Source organism: Vulpes vulpes, unplaced genomic scaffold, assembly GCF_048418805.1.
Source record: "Vulpes vulpes isolate BD-2025 unplaced genomic scaffold, VulVul3 u000000671, whole genome shotgun sequence".
NCBI classification, from domain to species: Eukaryota; Metazoa; Chordata; class Mammalia; order Carnivora; family Canidae; genus Vulpes; species Vulpes vulpes.
The window spans coordinates 262,226-276,594 of record NW_027325801.1 but is presented as its reverse complement, the minus strand read 5'-3'; the positions used below and the strand labels follow the sequence as shown (position 1 = coordinate 276,594).

Here is a 14,369-nt window from a genome sequence, read left to right as displayed (position 1 = left end):
GGAATATTTGTTTGGGATTTTTGTGTTGTTATTTCTGTGTTTTGGGCGGAGTTCTTCCGTTTGCTTTTTGTTTTTGCTTATTTCCCCACCCCCTCCTTATTTTGTGGAACGTTTAGTATTTAGATATTGGAGTTTTCTTTTGAGAGGCACAATATGCAGTGGAGCCATTCATGGGCTGGAGCCATTCATGGGCTTCTTCATGTGATATTGTGCCCCTACTTCCTCATCTGTAAAAATGGGATAATAACAGCACCCGCTCCATGGAATTGTAGAGATCACACAGGTCATGTTTGTAAGGTAATGAGAACAGTGCCCAGCACACAAGCACTCTGAATGCCTTATTATATATCACTGTCAAATTTCAAAGAGAAAGCTGCCACCAGAAAGTGGTGCTTGTGTCCCCCACCTCCCTGCAGTGGTGGCAAGTCCCAGTCCATTCACCACTTCATCCATCCTCCTCTATTATGGCGGCTGCTGAGGTACTAGGCCAGTTCTAAGCACTGGAGAACACAGCTCACCGTGATAGATTATATTTTCTCTCCTCTACCTATCAGGTTTTGTTTTATGCATTCTGAAGATTTCAGCTGTTTCTTTCAGCCCTCTATTGAATTGTTCATTTTCCTCTCATACTTTTCACTTTTAAGCGCTCCTTCACATTGCTGAGTGTTCTTTCTTTATAGCCTCTTGCTCTCGATTCCAAGTTTTCACTTCCGGTTAGCTAACACACAGTGTTGTATTCGTTTCACGTGTACAATACCTTGATGCTTTGGCTTTGGATGCAACATCCTCTCATTAGTATCTCTGAGGACATGGCTTTAGCTTTTCTTCTTGCTTTATTGTTTCAGCTCCTCCGTATCCCTTTTCTTTTTCTGTTTTTGTTTGTTTCCTTCCTCCTTCTTAGGTGCCTGGTGATCCTGGGCTGCCCAGTTGCTTTTAAGAGTGATATCTTAGTGGTGGGGCTTATTGCCTGGTGGTTTTTGAGGCCAGGGATCTAGCCTGCCCATTCCCCTGAGCACCCTCCAGCTGCCAGTCTTCCTCTGAGCCAGGAGCAGTTGCAGAGAGCAGCTGAGGTGCGTGGATGGCACATGCTGGGGGCTAGAGCCGGAGCAGGGGTGGAGGTGGGGAAAGGCCGGGAATCTCCCTCTGTCGGCACCGGACCCTACTGACAGCCCAGCCAGGGCCAGTAGGGATGGAGGGGCGTGGTCTCCTCGTTTTCTCCGACTACACGTTCACGCACAACCCCTCGTACACTAACCTCCAAGCGTTGTCCGCCTCCCTCCAGCTGCAGGACTTCCCTGTTCACGGGGCTTTGCCCGTGCAAAATTCTTTCCCTGTCATTTTAGAAGGGGAAGGATTTTAAGGAGATGCCCTGCCACGCTTAACCACCAGGGTCTGTTTTATTTCAAAGGCTCCCAGGGTGCAGAGGGGGCCGGGCCGCCCGGGGCGCACTGCGGCCTGAGGCCTGGGCTTGCAGGTGCGCGCTCACCGTCAGGGCCTCGGGGCCGACGCCTTGCTGGGCGCCCGGAGCCTGTGACAAAGGGCTGGAGGCCCTGGGGGAGCCGGGGTGCGGGCCCCCGTCGGGCTGCTGGGCCCCGAGCGCACAGCCCCGCCCGGCCCGCGGGCAGGCGCCTCCCGACCCCGGCGCGCACGCGCGGCTGCAGCCGGGGGGGCCTCCCGGGAGGGGGGCACACGCACCCCGAGCTCTCCCGTGGAGCGGCGGCCGGAGCGGGGCAGGCGGGCGAGGCGAGGCGCTGAGGGACCCTCCCCGGCGACCCGAGAGCAGCGCGCGCCGCGACCCCCCCGCCCGCCCCGCCGCGGAGCCGCCACCGGCCCTCCCCGCGCCGGAAGCTCTGCCGCCCCCGCGCCCGCGCCCGCCCCCGCCCCCGCCGAGGGCGAAGGGCCTCGTATCGCGAGACTTCCGTCCTTCCTCGGGCGCTTCCGCCGGCTCCCAGATCGCGCGAGACCGCGGAGGGAGTAGGAGCGTGTGGCGCGCGCGGCGGCCGCGACGGACGCAAGATGGCGACGGCGACCATAGCTCTCGTAAGTGGGCCGCCGCGACCGCGACCGCGGGCCGCCGCTCAGCTGGCGGGAGTGGGCCGTCGGGCCGGCCAGGGCGCCGGAGGCCTGTCGGGGGACGCGCAGTGGCTCCCGGCCCCCGCGGCTCTCGCTCGCGCGACGCGGGGGCGGGGGCGGGGGCGGGGCGGGCGCGAGGCGGGGGCCGGGCCGGGCCGGGCCGCCGCTTCCGGCTCGCGGGCGACGGCTTCCGGCGGTCGGCGTCGGCCCCGGCCCGGCCGCGGAGAGGCCTCAGGGCCTGCAGGGAGCCTGCGCTCCCCGCTGACGCTGCGCGCGGGGCCGCCCCAGCCGACGCCGCTCCGGCCCCCGAGGAAGGAGGGAGGTGCTGCTGGGGCGCGAGTTTCCGGAGCCGCGGCTGTCCCCGGCGGCCCAGTGGGGCAGGGGCCGTCCCTGCCTGGGCCGGGGTCTGCGGGCGCCCGGAGCAGGGAGCCCCTCGCTGCCCCGCTCGGCGGTCACCCGCTTTCTAGTGACGCGGAGTGAGCGGCCTGGCCGCAGAGCCTGGGACACCCGCCCTTCCGTGCAGGGGCCTCCCCTGACCCTCTTCCCTCCCCACCCGGTTCCAGGAGGGTCTGATCTAGAGCCTTCGTGGCGTCACCGCGCGTATTTACCTGCCACCAGCCCGCACGCAGAGTGCCCTGCCGAGGCCGGGCTGAGAAGGCGACTGTTCCGCATGTGGCTGGAGGCTGGGCAGATAGGGAAGACGTCTGGGGGTCAGGGAGCCTGCCTTGGCCAGGCCGGGAGCGGGGGGCTGGCACCCAGTGGGGGAGGCTGCACCGGTGTCACTGGGGCACAGACTGGCTCCCCCGGCCCCAGCTTGCGAGGGGAGCCCACTCTGGGATTCTCAGATCTGGCTAATCTTCGTCTACCACGTCCTGCTTCCCGTTGAAGCCACAGGAACAAGTGACCTTCGTGAGAGGGAGGTTAGGAACGCGATGTTGGTGGAGGACCTGGTGACGGTCCCGGACAGCGGTTAGAATTGGACAGTGGAGGGGAGGGCGGCTGGGCGACAGGGACGCAGACTCCTGGGAAGGTGTGGAGGGGGAGGAGAAGCCCGTGAGAGTGAATGGCTCGTTTCCCCTGAGCATCCTAGAGCAGCAGGAACGGCAGGCCGTGGCCTTGGCGGCTGCTGGAAGCTGAAAGTGGAAGCACCCCGTTCTTCTGGAGCCCGAGGGATGCCCTGGCTCAGCTCTGCCGTGGCACAGTGCCAGACACGCGTGCATCACCGTAGAGGTGGGCATGGGCAAGAAGTCTGAGCCCCATAAGTTGAGGTTTTTAACAGGGCTGTTTGTGGCCCATTGAATTATTTTAAGAGGTTAACATGCACGGGTCAGTTGGGGTGTGGAAATTGTAGAATCCCAGGCTCACATCAAATTCCGGGAGTGACATCCAGGCTGTGGCCTGATGTGTTCCTCTCCTACCCTCTTGAGGGGACAGGTTTCTAGATAGTCTGTGTCCTTGTCTTGTCTGAGTTGGGCGTAGTGAGAGCTTGTTCTGTCCTGTGATCTGTGCCTGCTCAACAGCGCTGGTTGCTGTCTTAAGATGTGGCTTCAGGAAGGTGGGGTAGAGTGACCCGGAGCTTGGCTGACAGTCCTCTGGTAGGGAAGGACACAGGAAAACGCAGAAGCGCTTCTTGTCACTTGTGCCTTCCACCTGGTGGTTGCAGAAACAGGGTACAGCCCTTCCCAGCAGGGACACAGTCTTGTGGTGGCAGCGTGTGTCTGTGATTTACCAGTCCGTTCTTCCCTACCTTTCACAGCAGGTCTCAGTCCTGCTTGTGGCCATTACCCTGGGGTTCCATTTGGGGCCGGGGGACCAGACCCTCTCCCTTTCCTGTGGGCGCCGTCGCTTTCTCCTCCTGAAGACCCTGGCCTGCGCGCTCCCTGCTAGGCCTCCCTGGCTGCTGAGGCCCAGTGTGCCTCAGTCCCCTTCTTCACATCCTGAGCTTGATTTTCTTCTCAGCGCTCATGAACCACAGAAGTCACCTTATGTAGGTGCTGCTTGGCACGTGCCTTGTTTTGTTTTTCCTGCATCCAAATTGACCAGCACAGAGGCTAGCCGTCTGGTAGGTAGCATGGCACTTCATGAGGAGGACTGAACAGACGGAAAGCATCCTGCGGCAGCTCTGCTTTGGGGATTTGACTCTGGGTGTTCCACCGATGCTGTTAACGACTAGAACGTAGGGCTTGCTTGCTGTGTGCGTGGATGACGTGGAGTGGCTTACTGAATCTTCGTGCCAGCCCCAGGACACAGACCTGAAGAGCCAGAAACCTGGAAATGTTAAATAATTACCTAACTTTTCTGGTTTTCTAGTAGGGATAATCCTCTTTATTCTGGGCTGCTGAGCAGTGACAGTGTGGGCGTTTGGGTCCCAGGTTCATGGGGCCACGTTGCCTCCCAGAGGGGACTTCTCAGGCTTTGAGGTGCCATTGCCTGGTGCTGAGGAGCTTAGTGACCACCAACCTTTTCTACTTTCATTGCCAGGGAGTGACAGCATGTGACTGCTTGTGATGATAAAAGGCAGTTTTCTCCAAGCCTTTTTAGCATCTGCTTAGGACAGAAGCTGAAGCTCTGCGGGACGAGGAACTTGTTTTCTCTGGAGGTGATGGGATGTCCCATGTAGTATCCTCTGCTGGACTAGTTGTTCCTGAGAAGGCTTTTCTGAGTTGTGTTCTCCCAGCAATGTCCTGCTTCCTGTGTTGGCTATTCCATTAGTTTGGGAGAACAGGAAGTTGTAAATGTGCCCTGGGGTCAGCTCTGTTCATGGGTCTGAGAGCTGGATTGCTTCCCCAGACCTGAAGTGATCTCTTGCTGTGAGCCTTGAGAGGGCAGTTTTTGCTCCAGATGTGCTCCTGGGGGTGCCAAGCCGTACGCTGACCTGTCCCCCAGCTGCGATACACCCACTCGGTGGGACCCATTGTCAGAAGGGCCTCCCCCATCCTTTGGCTCGTTCTCTGCGAAGTAGCAGTGGTGCTGAGTTCAGAGCAGCTCCAGCCAAGGTGCTGCTTGAGGGTTAGCCACAGCTTCTGTGCCCACTGGCCATGTCTCCAGCACACACAGGCTGGTGTTGCTGTCTCCTTTGGGGCTAGAGCCCATGAGACCCCCTCTGGCCAAGTCAGCCCAGCCTCTGGCTTTGTGCACAGGGCTCCAGGGGCAGGCATGGCTGTCCCCTGTGTTCCTAGATTTCGGTGGGTCTCGTAAGATGGGAGTGGGGTAAGTGCTCTCAGTTCCCGCCGTGCAGCCTCTGAGAAGGTGGTGTAGGTGTCAGGGCCCTTCCACCAAGTTCCCCTCCCCACAACATGTTGCCCACCACCCTTGGCCTGTCTGCTCCTGCCATCCTTTTAAGCGGAGTTGGGAGCTGTTCCTTCCGTCGGGCTGGTTCTGCATGGCAGTGGCTCCATGGCCCTTCCGGGTATGGGGTATGGCCAGGCCCTTAGCTGCCTTCCCTGGAGTTATTCAGTGCTGGACAGCTTGACTGCTGGGGGAGGAAGGCTTGTGCGTGCAGACCACCTGCCTGGCCCTGTCATTCAGAGGGCAGCCCTCTTCAGAGGTGTCTTCAGGAGGGGCTTGGGGTGTGGGCCTGACCAGAGCCTGTAGAAGGCATTGGGCCTGATTCATGCCGAGCCCGGGGGCCCAACCCAGACGTGTATGGGGTGCTCGAGAGGTGTCCTTGTCTGCCTCAGGAGGGGTGAGAGGAGATGGCCAGCTGTGCCCCTTGTCATCCTGTCTGGCCTGGCCCAGCCTGCTGGCAGGAGAGGCACTGATATTTAGGACCTCAGCTGTGGACCCAGGGGACAATGCTTTTCCTTGGCATGGGGGAAGAGCTCTCCTGTCTCCTGTCCTGTCCCTTCCTGATGGCTCCCTGTCGACTCTGGGCTACCCTAGGTCCTGCCAGGTCAGCCAGGACCTCATGCCAGGGTCCTGATCAGCTGCAGGTGTTCTGGAAGAATGGGTGGAGTGGAGTGGGGTACTGTGGGATGCACAGGGGCCAAGCCGGAGCTGGTCTCTTCCTGTGTCTGTGCTGGCTTCTCTTTGTCGTCCGTGGGCACTTAGCCCTTAGCTAGGGAAGGGGAGAGAGGGCCGGGGTGGGTGGGCCTTACGACTGTCCATTACAGCATCTCCTTCCTGCCTGCAGCAGGTCAATGGCCAGCAAGGAGGGGGGTCCGAGCCGGCGGCGGCGGCAGTGGTGGCAGCGGGAGACAAATGGAAACCTCCACAGGTACTGACCTTAAGCATCCTTGCCCTCAGGCCTGCCCGCCCGCCCGCCTGCCCGCCTGCCTGCCCGCCTACCCGCCTATGCATCCCTGGGCCCAGAGAGAGGGGGGTGGGCGGGAGGAGCCCTAGGGACTCTTCTCTGCCTTCCGGACAGAGGCTCCTGTCTTGCTCCCTTACCTCCCAGCCTCAGGCCTGGCTCCCGCCTCCCCCCGCAGTGTCCACCCTGCTTCTGTGGTGGCTCACAACCTCGTGTGTCTTCAGGCTGTGGACAGATAGTGATGGTGGTCAGGTGGGGGCTGAACCTGAGCCAGGGTAGGTTGTTCGCCATCAGTGTCACACGAGGGAGCGGGCATGCTGTTTCAGAACAGGATGGGTATTGATAGAAACACGGGTCTTCATTTTGGATCTCAAATTTAAATAAAACAACAAAGCAGAATAATGTGTGAGCCCAAGCATGGGGGTCTGCCTGGGACTCGGGCCAGGCTTCACAGTGGGCGTGGGTAGATCTTGTCTTGCTCTGGTTGTTTCACCCTTGGGAGCTTGTCCTATAGGAGGTGGAGCCAGTCCTTGTCGCTGGGCAGTAGGGTGCTTTGTGCTTCTCCGTGGCAGCGCCTGCCTCCAGGGGGCCCTGGGGGGGGCGCTCACCACGGTGGCCTGGGGGCCCTCCTGTGGGCCCCCCAGTACACTGGGGGGAGGGCTGGCCGTAGTGTGCAGCCTGGATCCTAGGAGTTCATAGGGGCTGAAGCAGATGGGCAAAGGGGCCAGGCCGTCCCTCTAGCCAGCCCTCCCCGCCCTGGCTGATGGGAGAAGGGCCTTCTGTTTACGGAGACAAAGAAGAGATTCAAAAGTTTCTGAGGGGCTGGGAGGGGGTTGGCATTGATCACCATGGTGACAGCCTGCTCGAGTCCCAGCCCCCAGCTCTCAGGGCCTCTGTCCCACTAAGGAGAACCGGGCTTGCGGCCAGCTGGGAGGCCCAAGAGGACAAGCCTCAGGGGCCAGACTGGGTCGCCAGAGTGGGGGCCTCCACGCCCCTTCTGCCCTTTGACCTTGTGTTGGAAACCCAATACTTGGGCTGGTCAGGCTGGTGGTTCTTGGGGTTTGGATCAGCTGGCCCTTTCCTGCCTCCTTTGTACCTCTTCTTTGCTCGTAACGTCCGCGTTGGGGATCTGCCTCTCTCCTCCACTGTCCCTCCTGAGGCTGCAGAACACCCCCTCTGGAGGGGGCTGGCGGTGGTCTCTCATTGCAGTTGCTGGGTAGCCCCAGGCCCTCTGAACTGGTGGACAGGCACGTGTGATCTGACCCTGGACACACACACAGAGTCTTTGGTCTGGTGGCTGTGCTTTTCTTTTTGCTCGCACGGCTATATTCTTTCCCCTGGAAACAGCTTAGAAATGGATTTTGACAAAAGGAATGTAAACTTAATCCTATTGCATCGGCTCTGTCTGCAGCAGGCTGTGCCTGCTCCACCCCCATCCCCCCAAAACCTCTCCGGGTCCTCATGTTCGCTTGGCTAGGGTCTGGCAGGTCCACTTTTCCTCTGTGGCTGGTCTGCTCCTGGCTTCTCTTCCCAGGGGGCTCAGCACAGCCCAGGGAGGAGTCTGGTGGAGGTGGGGTGGAGCCCTGCTCCAGGCTGTTATGGACTGGGAGAGCAGCTCCAGGTTCTCCATAGAAGGCAGGGATGGGGCGGGGGTGCATGGAGGTGTGCTGGGAGGGAGGCCCTTTCCTTTCTCTGCTCCTTGAGTGGTCCCTGGAACTCCACCCAAACAGGGACGCCGAGTCTGTGACCATGGCTGGGGCTGTGGGAAGGAATGGGGCAGGGGTGGATGCCACGGTAGTCTAGGAATGAGGGGTCCCTGCACATCCAGAGAACCATGGCCTCTTTTCTCACAAAGGATGGCCAGGGCCACCTCTCTTGCACGACATAATACTGAGGTTCTGGGGTCATGTTTGCTACAAGGGCTGGGCCCCTCCTTCTGCTTGCTGCCTGTCGGTAGCTCCTGAGGAGGCCTTTGTGGCCTGGGCCCTGCAGCCGCTCTGGATTATCGCAAGGCCCCCAAGGTACCTGCCTTCCTCAGTGGCATGTGTCTTGGGTGGGGCGGGCCCACATCCAGGCCAGGCAGGTGACAGTCTGCGGTAGGCCCTGCCTGTCCTGGGAGCGGCCTGGGTTGGGGGCCGTGTGCAGTTGTGCGTGGGGGGGGGGGTGTTCCCAGGCCATTGGAGGGAGGTCTCGAGCGTGTCCTTAATGAGTCCCCTGCTCCCCACCGCCAGGGGACAGACTCCATCAAGATGGAGAACGGGCAGAGCACAGCCGCGAAGCTGGGACTGCCTCCTCTGACGCCTGAGCAGCAAGAGGCCCTCCAGAAGGTGAGAGTGTACCTCCCGGGGAGTTGTGCGCGTGGTGGTGGTGGAGGGCGGTCGGCAGAGGAAGGCGCATCTCCCCACAAGCTGGGCCCCCCAGTGCTCCTCACCACCTTCTCCCGTAGGCCAAGAAGTACGCCATGGAGCAGAGCATCAAGAGCGTGCTGGTGAAGCAGACCATCGCGCACCAGCAGCAGCAGCTCACCAACCTGCAGGTGAGCCGCCGGGCCCTACCCTCCGGCCTCGGTGCTGGCTCTGCTGGAGGCCGCCCCCCCGCCCCTCCCCACCACCTCCACCTCCTCTTCCTCCTCTTCCTCCTCCTGTGCCTGTGGCCATCCCCACGAGGCGATGTGGTTCTGTTTCTCAAGGACTCGTTCTTGGGGCACCCGGGTTCATCCATGAGGCATGAGTGGCCCAGCCTTACCCATCTGCTGAGTGCCCATGGCCCCCTCCCTGCCCTTTCGCTGTAGCTGTGCCCCGTACCCTGAGTTGGCTCCTCCTCTCGGACTTGAAATTGTCGCCTCAGGTCACCTCTGTGCCCAGGTGACGGTGCAGCATGTAGGGGCGATCCTCCCCATCCCCATGGCCTCGGATAAGAGCGGTCAGGCCCTGACCCTTGCAGTGAGTCCAGATCACCTGAGCTGGGGTCCAGGACAGAGGACAGGCTAGGGGGCTCCTCCAGCAGGGCCCTGCTCTAGCCCTGTGGCCAGAAGCCACAATGGCTGTGGGGAAGAGGCCAGGGCGAGGCTGACAGGTGCCTGGGCCTCGAGCCCCCTGCCCCCCTGCCCAGCCCTCAGGAGATGCCCTGGCTCTTCACTGTTCTCCATCCACACATACTCCCCCTCACCACCACCTCCTCCTCCTTCTCCTCCTCCTCCTCTTCCTCCTCCTCCTCCTCCTCCTCCTCTTCCTCCTCCCCTCCCCCCTCCTCCCCCTCCCTTCCTTCTGCCCCGCCGGCCAGGCTGTGGGGCGGGGCACCTGGGGCTCTGAGGCCCCCCTGGGCAGGTGCCGGCGGCTGGCCAGTTGGCTGGCAGTTTGGGAAGGCAGGCGGACCTCCCTGGCAGGGCGGGGACTCCGGGCCTTGCCGCTGTCTGCGTGAGGTGTGACAAGAGCGGGAGACTGCTCGGCTCCAACAGACTGAACTCTGTCTTTACTGTCTTTCAGATGGCAGCAGTGACAATGGGCTTTGGAGATCCTCTCTCACCTTTGCAATCGGTCAATAGACATGCTCACTTCTTCCGGGGCTCATGTCCTTAGTCAGGGCTAGAGGGGGGCAGTGCAGCCCGCGTGCTGGGGACCTTGCTCCCCTAGCCGGCCCTGCCCGCCAGCTCGGGACGAGCGCAGCAGAGCGCCAGGCGTGGCGGGGCCAGTGGTGTGGGCGGGCACCCACCCGAGACCGCCCCTGGGGAGGCCTCCATCTGCTCTGAGGTCCCGCCTTAAAACTAACCGGCCAGGTAACTGCGGAGGGCAGCAGGCCAGGAGGGTAGCTGCCCACGCCAGGCCCACCTGCACCCATGTCGCCTGCACGCACAAGGCGCAGCGCCTGGGCCTCCAGCTCTGCCGGTCTCCAGGCTGCACGGGCTCCTGGGTTGGGGTCAGGCCCCCGAGGAGAGAAGAGTCCTAACTCACGGCCCCATCAGACCCTGGAGGGAGGATGGATGGATGGGGTGGGGGTGGGGGGCTGGGGGGTCCCAAGCAAGCAGGAGAGGGAAGGGCAATGACTTGGTCCTCTGGGCCTGGCTGTCAGCAAGGTGTAGGGGCCATGCAGCCAGGGAGCAGGCAGGGGCTGGGCTGAGCTCAGTGGGCCAGGGAGGAGGCAGAGGCGGTAGCTGAGGCCTTGGCTGCCACGGGCGGAGGAGTCTGGGAAGGAGATGCTCCTCCATCCCCCAGAGCTGAGGAGGAGGCCAGACCCCGCTCCACGGAGTCTGAGGGGGAAACATGGCTCTTTCCTGGGGGTCTTCCCTGAATGTGCTGCTCTCACAGGGGAGATGTGGCCCTGTCTTTGAGGGCCAGACAGACCCAGTATCTTGTCTGGAAAGTGTCTGTCTGCGGGGAGATGTCAGGGAGAGGGCTCTTGGCCCACCTGTTGTGGGGAAGCCCACACTGAAGAGGAGACGTGCTCCTATCCTGGGGAATTTTGACCTAAGGGGCAGATACGGTTTCACGTTGGGGTACCTGGTGCAAGTGGGGACACAGTTCCACCTTTGGTGGTCCTTGGTCTCAGCGGGGGCCTGAGGCCTACTTGTCAGGAGCCCAGTTTGAGGAGGACAGTCCCATTTGGGGGGAATTCCTAGTTTGGGGGATAGGTGGACCTGATTTTTAGGCTCCTCTCTGAAGGAGGGGAAGGCTTGGCCTATATACTAGGCCAGCTGGTGTCTGAAGAGGGTCTCCAGTTGTGGGGGCCTTTAGAGGGTGAGGGAAGCCCCTGTTTATGGAGAAGCTAGAGCCAGGACCCCATCTTCTTTGCCTGTCCTGGGCCTATGGTGTCTTCCCCAGAGCTCAGCTCCTCCTGGTGGCCCGCTGCGTGTGGCTGTGGAAACCCCCCCTGCCTAGCACATCGTGTAGTGGTGGCAGGGGTGGGAACCCCATCCCTGAGGGCCTGGAGCAGTCCCTTGGCCCCAGCTCGCCCCAGTGCAAGGCATGTGTGCCCAAGCGGAGCTCTGGGCCTGCTGGGCCTGTTACCTCCCCACTCCAAGGAGCCCTGGGGCTTCTCTTTTTGGCAGTTCTGCCACCTTCTGAGGGTCCTTGGTGCTGCAGATGTGAGCTCCAGCCAGCCCTTTTTGTCAGGTGCTCAGCACATGGGGGTTTGAAGAATGCTGAGCCCCAACCTGAGTTGGCCCTGCATGAGTAGCTGCTCCTTGTTCTCTCTGCAGGGGCCCCCATCTGGGCTCCTGACCTCCTCCCCTGGGCTCTCTTCTGGGCAGCAGCTGCCCTGTCTTCTGCCCCTCTCTCGCCTCCACACTAGTGGGTCCCTCCAGCTTGGATGGCTTCCCCTCCCCTCTTCTGTCCGAGCACTTGGCCAGGACCCTGGGAGGATCTGCCACCGGCGCCTGGGGGACCTGGTCCCCAGACTGGAAGGGGGCAGGGTGGGAGGGCATGCAGCCCTGCCTCCTGACCACCCATCAGCTTTGCTGCCAGTCTGCCCAGGACCTGCATGGGCTGGGGTGCGCCCGTGTCCTACCTTTGGGCCCGGCCTTCCGTCCTGGGGGCAGGGTCCTACTGACCCCTGCCACCCTGCCTGCAGGAGCTGAGCCTGCACCGCGCTGCCGCGTGGGGAGCCCTCCCCACGGCGGAGCTGGGTAGGTGGGCCAGGAGGGGAGTGGGCTGCCCAGCCTCTTACCACCCCCTCACAAGCCAGTGGCTCTCTCTCCCCTTGTGTCCTGCTCCAGATGGCAGCTCAGCGGCAGCGGGCACTGGCCATCATGTGCCGGGTCTACGTGGGTTCCATCTACTATGAGCTCGGGGAAGACACCATCCGCCAGGCTTTTGCTCCCTTTGGACCCATCAAGAGCATTGACATGTCCTGGGACTCCGTCACCATGAAACACAAGGTGGGCTTTAGTCTGCCCCTGCCCCGCCCCTTCCCACCTTGGGCTGTGCTGGCCTGACCACATGCTCCTGTACCCAGGGCTTTGCCTTTGTGGAGTACGAGGTCCCAGAAGCGGCACAGCTTGCCTTGGAGCAGATGAACTCAGTGATGTTAGGAGGCAGGAACATCAAGGTGAGGGCCGGGGACGTGGGGCTCCGGGCTCAGGACAGTTGCACTCTGTCTTCAGTCACCCCAGCTGTGCTGAGCAGCCTCTCTGAAAGCCTGAAGAGGCCAGGCCTGTGCTGACTGGGGCTCTGTCCCCTGCCTCTCTCCCAGGTAGGGAGACCTAGCAACATAGGGCAGGCCCAGCCCATCATAGACCAGCTAGCTGAGGAGGCACGAGCCTTCAACCGCATCTACGTGGCTTCTGTGCACCAGGACCTTTCAGACGACGACATCAAGAGCGTATTTGAGGCCTTTGGCAAGATCAAGTCCTGCACGCTCGCCCGGGACCCTACAACTGGCAAGCACAAGGGTTATGGTTTCATTGGTGAGTTCGGAGAGACTGAGGTGAGGGTGGGGCCCACCTGGCACTGTGGCTAACCCTCACTGCTGCTCCTGCCCTGCAGAGTATGAGAAGGCCCAGTCGTCCCAGGATGCCGTGTCTTCCATGAACCTTTTTGATCTGGGTGGCCAGTACTTGCGGGTGGGCAAGGCTGTCACACCCCCCATGCCCCTGCTTACACCTGCCACACCTGGAGGCCTCCCGCCTGCTGCTGCTGTGGCCGCAGCTGCAGCCACAGCCAAGATCACGGCTCAGGTGAGGGCTGATCTAGTCACATACTTGATTTGTGGGTGACGGCTTCTCCCTCCTTCATCCTTTGGGGGTTGGCTCTGTGTGTGGTCTTGAGCGGAGGCAGCCAGATCAAGGACTGAGTGTGGTGGCCTTCTGGGTTGCAGGAAGCAGTGGCTGGTGCAGCGGTGCTGGGTACCCTGGCCACACCTGGACTGGTGTCCCCTGCACTGACTCTGGCCCAGCCTCTGGGAGCTTTACCCCAGGCTGTCATGGCTGCCCAGGCCCCAGGAGTCATCACAGGTGAGCCTGGGTGGGGCAAGGCTTCCCTTCTTCCCTTGCCAGTCCTCTGGGCATAGCCCTCTACACCCATGGACATTGCTCAGCTATGGCCACGTGGTGCTGGGTGCCTTCCTGGGAAGGGTGGAGATGGGGGAAGAGTAACTGCTGGACCTGGTGGGTTTGCTGTAGGTGTGACCCCAGCCCGGCCTCCCATTCCGGTCACCATCCCTTCTGTGGGAGTGGTAAACCCCATCCTGGCCAGCCCCCCAACACTGGGCCTCCTGGAGCCCAAGAAGGAGAAGGAAGAAGAGGAGCTATTTCCCGAGTCTGAGCGGCCTGAGATGCTGAGCGAGCAGGAGCACATGAGCATCTCCGGCAGCAGCGCCCGCCACATGGTGATGCAGAAGCTGCTCCGCAAGCAGGAGGTGGGCAGCGGGGGCTGGTGGGGTGGGCAGGGGGAGTGATCCAGCAGCTATAGCTTTCAGCTGTCCCTCCTCGCACAGTCCACAGTGATGGTTCTGCGCAACATGGTGGACCCCAAGGACATCGACGACGACCTGGAGGGGGAGGTGACCGAGGAGTGTGGCAAGTTTGGTGCTGTCAACCGCGTCATCATCTACCAGGAGAAGCAGGGCGAGGAGGAGGATGCGGAGATCATCGTCAAGATTTTTGTGGAGTTCTCCATAGCCTCCGAGACTCACAAGGCCATCCAGGCCCTCAACGGGCGCTGGTTTGCTGGCCGCAAGGTGGTGGCTGAAGTATATGACCAGGAGCGTTTTGATAACAGTGACCTTTCTGCGTGACCTTGGCCCTGTTCCCTGGACTTGCACTTGCTCCTTGTTTCCTCTGGGTTTTATAGGGTGATTGATGTGCTGGTTGGTGTCTCAGGCCAGCAGCCCCGTGGGGATAAAGGTGCAGATGCTGTTGACCCTCAACATCCCTGTGTGGCAGTGGTCCTGTGCTTCTGGGCTCCCTGGGGCCGGCCTGGGGGAAGGGGGTGTGGCTGAAGGAAAGCGGCGGGGAGGGGCACCTTGGAGCCCTGCAAGACCCGGGTTGGGTTGGGGTGGGGGGGGGGCCGGGAACAGCGGCCGTGCGCCGAGGCGCCCCTGCTGCCTCGCCCCG

At 61.6% G+C, this 14,369-nt stretch overlaps 1 protein-coding gene across 18 annotated transcripts; it reads left to right on the top strand.

The window, feature by feature from the left end:
* Window positions 1-1,761: 1,761 nt before the first annotated feature.
* PUF60 (poly(U) binding splicing factor 60) lies at window positions 1,762-14,182 on the top strand. Of its 18 annotated transcripts, none has more exons than XM_025987547.2 (13): window positions 2,524-2,993; window positions 3,156-3,303; window positions 6,206-6,289; window positions 8,554-8,649; window positions 8,769-8,858; window positions 9,808-9,858; window positions 12,033-12,194; window positions 12,272-12,364; window positions 12,509-12,722; window positions 12,802-12,992; window positions 13,133-13,268; window positions 13,437-13,672; window positions 13,751-14,182. In XM_025987547.2, exons 4-13 carry the CDS (start codon window positions 8,572-8,574, stop codon window positions 14,048-14,050), a joined length of 1,551 nt encoding a protein of 516 aa, XP_025843332.1. In that variant the 5' UTR covers window positions 2,524-2,993; window positions 3,156-3,303; window positions 6,206-6,289; window positions 8,554-8,571; the 3' UTR covers window positions 14,051-14,182. The 18 variants fall into 18 exon arrangements, with proteins under 18 accessions (XP_072601907.1, XP_072601908.1, XP_072601894.1 ...); XM_072745795.1 differs by having other exon boundaries at window positions 2,788-2,993; window positions 3,164-3,303; window positions 6,209-6,289; XM_072745796.1 differs by lacking the exon at window positions 2,524-2,993 and adding an exon at window positions 4,555-4,672 and having other exon boundaries at window positions 3,206-3,303.
* The last annotated feature ends 187 nt before the right edge of the window (window positions 14,183-14,369 follow it).